This window comes from Oncorhynchus masou, chromosome 14 (genome assembly GCF_036934945.1).
Source record: "Oncorhynchus masou masou isolate Uvic2021 chromosome 14, UVic_Omas_1.1, whole genome shotgun sequence".
In the NCBI taxonomy this organism is placed as follows: domain Eukaryota; kingdom Metazoa; phylum Chordata; class Actinopteri; order Salmoniformes; family Salmonidae; genus Oncorhynchus; species Oncorhynchus masou.
Genome location: NC_088225.1, coordinates 29,798,998 through 29,805,363, shown reverse-complemented (window position 1 = coordinate 29,805,363; position 6,366 = coordinate 29,798,998). Strand labels below are relative to the sequence as shown.

Sequence of the window (6,366 nt, the reverse complement as noted above, 5' to 3'; positions counted from 1 at the left end):
GCTGTGAGGGTTGTTATAGTGATATGGTGTACTGGGCTGTGAGGGTTGTTATAGTGATATGGTGTACTGGGCTGTGAGGGTTGTTATAGTGATATGCGCCCAGGAGGGTGTACTGCGCTGTGAGGGTTGTTATAGGATATGGGTGTACTGGGCTGTTATAGTCCAGCATTCAAATCAGAGGGAGAATTCAATTTATTAGCAAGGTTCAGCGGTTTTGTGTGTGTGTGTGTGTGTGTGTGTGTGTGTGTGTGTGTGTGTGTGTGTGTGTGTGTGTGTGTGTGTGTGTGTGTGTGTGTGTGTGTGTGTGTGTCAGAGTTGGGAGGACAATAGCAGTCCCATCCAGCCAGCGACAGACGGTTGTTGTAGAAAACACCAGCGTTTGTTCTGCTCACCAATAACTGCTAGTGAGACAAGCACCTTGACTGGTCTCCTATTCAACTCACATGTCTCTTTATTCATAGACATTATTTATTTTAGTGTAAAAAAAACACAGATCCCATAATGTCTTGGTTGTCTTTATTGAGTGAATTTTAACTAGTGTTGATTAAGTAAATAAGACAACAAAAGCAAAGTTCCATCGCAAAACAAAACCTGGTCTGAGTGGGATGGGGATTTGCACATACGGGCTAGAATCTTAGTTCCTGTCATGCGATTGGCTGAGGAAATACAAAGGGTTAGCAGAGGAAGAGGAGGAGGAGGAGGAGGGGGAGGAGGAGGAGGGCAAATCCATTTTATCGCTACCACCTCTAAATTAATTAATTCAGGGAAATTAATCACAATGGGACTTTCCTCACACACATGCACACATTGGTGCACGCGCACACACACACACAGGTGCGCACACACACACACACACACACACACACACACACAAAATGCATAATAAACACACAAAATATCTGTATGCTCCACAGCCCAGAGTTATTAGCTAGTAGAGAGTTAGTTGACATGTTTCTCAACGACTGCATGTGTCTAAGCATATCTGATCATATTTACCAACAAACACAAGGCGAATGTTACTCCTGCCTGCCTGGGCTCATTAAGCCTAGCCAAGCAGTAGGGTTCTGTCCCAAATGACACCCTATTCCCTATTTAGTGTACTACTTTCAACCAAAGCCCTATGGGTCCTGACCAAATGTACTGCACTCAACAGGGAATAGGATGCCATTGGCGACAGACCCGAGCCCTCACTGCCAAGTCCTGCCCACAGCCCTGGAACCAGGACCTAACCATTGCTGTTGTCACAGCAACCCTGCATCCCAGAGCAAATGGGGAAGGTGGGGGGCGGAGGGGCGGCATGATGTCATCCTGTGGCACTGTAGGGGCCAATCAAACCTTGAGAAAATGATGTCACCTTTTGTTACGACGGTCCATTCAGCCCTATAGAGGAGCAGTGAATTGAGAGCTGCAGAGAGGTCACTCTTCCCCCTGAGTTGTGTGTGAGAAAGACAACAAAAAGAGGAGAAGGGGAAAAAGGAGGCAGGCAGGCAGGAGCAGGGAGGCGCATTGTGGACATGCTAATGGTGTTGACCGTGGGGCAGGCCCATAAAGATGTCATGAAACACAACTTCCAAAACACCGGTGCCAAGCCCCCTCCTCCCCCTGCCATCCAGCTCCTTCATAAGATCCTCAAACGCTTTGAACTTGTCAGAAATCTGTCAAGCGCATGTACAAAAGGCTAAAGCACAGTGCAATGGAGCCGTGCTCGGTTCGCTTTGTTTTATCTCAACAATAAACAAGCCCTCTTGAGGAATAATTGCTACCCCGCAACAGCACCATTCCTCCCTCAACAGCCCCACAAAAAAGCCCTCCCCATTCCACCTAATAACCCCCATCCTCTCTATACCATCCCTCCCGCTGTGTCCATATGGTTCACTAAGTCAAACATTATTATTATTTATTTAGTTCACCTTTATTTAACCAGGTAGGCCAGTTGAGAACAAGTTCTCATTTACAACTGCGACCTGGCCAAGATAAAGCAAAGCAGTTCGACACAAACAACAACACATGGAATAAACAAACATACAGTCAATAATACAGTAGAAAAGTCTATATACAGTGTGTGCAAATGAGGTAGGATAAGGGAGGTAAGGCAATAAATAGGCCATGGTGGTGAAGTAATAGTAATTAATAGTAAATGCAATATAGTAATTAAACACTGGAATGGTAGATGTGCAGAAGATGAATGTGCAAGTAGTGATACTGGGGTGCAAAGGAGCAAGAAAAATAAATAGATACAGGAAGGAGATGAGGTAGTTGGATGGGCTATTTACAGATGGGCTATGTACAGGTGCAGTGATATGTGAGCTGCTCTGACAGCTGAGCTTAAAGCAAGTGAGGAAGATACGAGTCTCCAGCTTCAGTGATTTTTGCAGTTCGCTCCAGGGTGGGTGCTGCTATGGTGACCAGTGAGCTGAGGCAGGGCTTTACCTAGCAGAGACTTGTAGATGATCTGGAGCCAGTGGGTTTAGCGATGAGTATGACGCTTGAGGTCAGCCAACGAGAGCATACAGGTCGCAGTGGTGGGTAGTATATGGGGCTTTGGTGACAGAACGGATGGCACTGTGATAGACTGCATCCAATTTGTTGAGTAGAATGTTGGAGGCTATTTTGTAAATGGCATCGCCAAAGTCAAGGATCGGTCTCTCTCGGTCTCTCTCTCTTACTCTTCCCTCTCTTACTCTTCCCTCTTACTCTTCCCCTCTCTTACTCTTCCTCTCTTACTCTTCTCTCTCTCTCTCTCTCTCTCTCTCTCTCTCTCTCTCTCTCTCTCTTCTCTCTTCTTTCTCTCCTTCTCTCTCTCTCTCTCTCTCTCTCTTACTCTTCCCTCTCTTTTCTCTCTCTCTCTCGCTCTCTCTCCAATTATTCTCATTGTCTCTCTCCTGCCTAACTTTCTCTCTCACTCACATGTAATAACCCCATCATGTGAGTGGGAGGGAAATTCTAGGGGACATTTCCCTGTGCTGACCAAGACAGTGAGAGTACTATTATGACATGTAGCACTTCTCTGTGAACACTGTACACACTCAGAACACTGAACCTGTCATAGGTTTTCTTCTTTAACCTAGTAGTAAACATTTACAATAGATATATATATATATATATAGTTTAAACAGTAGGAGTAACTCAACCTCCTACACAATAACAGTCTTGCGTATATTATGTTAAGGTCAGAGAAAGGTTGATCTCTATGTGACCTAATGGGGAAATATTACATTACTGTTGGTTTCTTACTCTAACAGACTCTTTCACACAGTGGGTAAAGATTCTTAATGGTATTTCCTGACCTTCAAATGGCAGGTTCTGTCATTCTGAGACAAGATACCTGATTGTATAATCATAGAGTATATATGCTTTTTAATCCCCAAGGGGACATTTGTTGGGTCACACTTTATTTGGATAGTCTGGGTTTTCCATTTGTAGATTCTCTACATGGTCAGTGGTGATTTTAGCATGTAAATCTTGGTGTGGAAAACTCCCAAAAATGGTTTAAGATGAATGCCAGCAAAGCCACTACACAACACAACACTAAACAATACATTAATTGCACTATAACGGTGACAAGCGGTGCCCACAAACTGTTCGGGCCCAACATTAAACTGTCCCAATGGCAAAGCTGCCTTGTCTGGCAGCGAAACAATTAATTCAGCCTCATTTATTGCCTTTTTAAAATATAGCTGGTATGGCTGACTTGATTCAACAAATATGGTTTCTACTGACAACTGAGATGTACAAACTATGGCATAAGGGAACGATGAGTGGATAAGAGGCATTCCATAATTTCAATTATGACAGTAATGAGCTTGAGCGACGAAGGACGTAGTCAATATAACTGTGTTCAGCACTTTTGAAATGTACAGCGACAGAATGCAGAACATGGGCTGCTCTTACAGTAGTTTCCCTGTACACCAAGTTAGAACTGTAGGATAAATAAAGGGGGCATATAAGCAGACAATGAAAGCTCTTCCAATATCAGATGATGACATTTCTCAAAAACGGGTTATAGGCTACATGTGCACCATCAAGTCAGAACAGTAGACGAAATTAGAGGTGAAAATAGACCAAATTATTCGGTTGAGGCACATGGGCTACTAACAGCTTACTACACAACATACACTGAGTATTACTTTCTTAGCTACAGCATACTTATCTCCCTTGCATATTTTTGGACTCACATTGGCTTGTGATGTGGCGACCTGACAAGTGGCAAGTGCTGCAATGTACTGTCATATTGTCACATTTGATACGATGAGAAGGTAAACATGTCTCAATATACAGGCTTATTTTATGTTGTTGAAATAGTGGCATATTAAAGTGCCCTCAGAAATCTTCAACGGACCAGTTCAGCATTCTTCAAGTTTCAATAAAAGCATAATATAGTGAATTAGAAAATAGAAGTACATGTATCATGTTCAATAAGTACATCAGCAGCTCAGTGTGATGTCATAGATGTTTTAAACAGAAAGGCAGTCCTTTAGACATGCGCAGTAGAACAAAAGTCATTCTGTTGGAATCCCATTGGGTGAACTGGAGTGGATGACTGTCATGTCTTATTCCAGAATAAATGTGAGACTGTCCCATGTACGTTATGGGGGCAAGAGGTGTTGGTGGTTAAAGTGGACTGTAACTTTCCATGGGGGGGGATGTGATGAAAAGTGGACTGTCCCATTATGTACCTGTCCAGAAGGGGGCTGAGGAAATGTGAAGTGTCCCATTATGTACCTGTCCAGAAGGGGCTGAGGAAATGTGAAGTGTCCCATTATGTACCTGTCCAGAAGGGGCTGAGGAAATGTGAAGTGTCCCATTATGTGCCTGTCCAGAAGGGGGCTGAGGAAACATGAAGTGTCCCATTAATTGCCTGTCCAGAAGGGGCTGAGGAAACATGAAGTGTCCCATTATGTACCTGTCCAGAAGGGGCTGAGGAAACGTGAAGTGTCCCATTATGTGCCTGTCCGGAAGGGGCTGAGGAAACGTGAAGTGTCCCATTATGTGCCTGTCCGGAAGGGGCTGAGGAACACTGGACAACACTCCTCACATTAGTCTAAAGGTCTGTATTCTGATATTAATAAATGATATTGATGATAGCCAGATCCAAAATGGAACTTCCACTGCTGCTGCTGATACAGGATCCAGTCCAGAGAACATCCAGTAGCCATCTTCTCTCCATCCCTGAAAACACAACAAGAGGAGCAGATGACTGAGTGTCCATACATCCCTGAAGATGTCCTAAAATAGACAGCGTATGCACACTTCATTCCAAACAGTGACCCATTCACATACTCAGTTAAGTCTGACACAGACAAAGTCCTGCACCTTCAAAGCTCTTTCAATGAAGACTCTTTCAATGAAGACTCTCCATGCATTTTAGACCAGAAGTAGGTTTAATCTTGTTCTGGGAAACAGGCACTCAAAATACGTCTTCCTTGTCTAAAACCCCCCCTCAAATGATAGAACCAACAAACCCCCCACAAAATGGAATAAATCTAAACCAGGATATTCTGGAATCAGAGGACAGGCTTTGTTAATAAATCAAGACATCAGAAATGTTGATGGCTCTAGCAGAGCAGATTGAGTTGCCAACAGGCGCTTTCCATCCAGCGGGCCTTTACTCAACGTGACGTTGTGGATGAATCTGGATGGATCTGAATTATCCCAATTATTACATTACCAGTGTTGAGGAGATCAAGGTTAAAGCAAAGGAGCAGTGGAGTTCTGCTTCCAGAGGATCACATTGAGCCAGCCTACAGTGCATGCAGCTGGACGACAGTACTGAAGCACAGTCCTAGGTTCAAATAGTATGTTGTTTTCTTTCAAATTAGCTTTCCCTTCACAATGGAACTAAAGGGATAGTCCCACATCTGGAAACCCTGCCCATCTGGCACTAAGGGCAGGCCCAAGCCAACACTCAAATAGTCACATAGTATTGGTTTTGAACAAAAAGCAATACTATTTGAATCCATGTCTGGAATATAGTACAGTACAAGGCTGGATTAGAGGACCACACATCAATCAACACTCCACCAACCCTCAGCAATTCCCCTTCTAGAACGGCACAGAGCTCAATCAGAGACAGGAGGCCCATCTGATTAAAGGAAACCAGTTGTATCTTGTGTTCAACAAAGTCCCGATTTACCAGGAACTATGATGGAATATTATCATGTTCTGTAAATGTCACACGTGTGCTCAGAGTTACATTCCATGTGAGGGACTAATGGGAAATAATTCATTCCAAAACAGTTGTGCTGTTTCATTAAGCTTTTTGATGTGAGAACAAGAGACTTCTAGCATTCTCACTGTTTTGCTGATTCGTAACCTCAGTGCTTCCAACGCTACTCTAGTTACTATGGGGTCTATCTGATGTAGCCC

General features: G+C 43.7%; 1 protein-coding gene and 1 long non-coding RNA gene across 2 annotated transcripts in view; both read right to left on the bottom strand.

The window, feature by feature from the left end:
- The window catches only part of LOC135553860 (serine/threonine-protein kinase LMTK1-like), a 27,166-nt gene extending 25,933 nt beyond the window's left edge, over positions 1-1,233 (bottom strand). The window contains exon 1 of the mRNA XM_064985790.1: positions 1,180-1,233. Within this exon, the coding sequence (XP_064841862.1) occupies positions 1,180-1,233 (54 nt within the window). The remainder of the gene's footprint in view (positions 1-1,179) is intronic.
- A 1,879-nt stretch (positions 1,234-3,112) lies between these two features.
- Positions 3,113-6,366, bottom strand: part of LOC135554696 (uncharacterized) — a 238,568-nt gene continuing 235,314 nt past the window's right edge. Inside the window, exon 3 of the long non-coding RNA XR_010457720.1 lies at positions 3,113-5,169. This is a non-coding gene — a long non-coding RNA (uncharacterized LOC135554696). The remainder of the gene's footprint in view (positions 5,170-6,366) is intronic.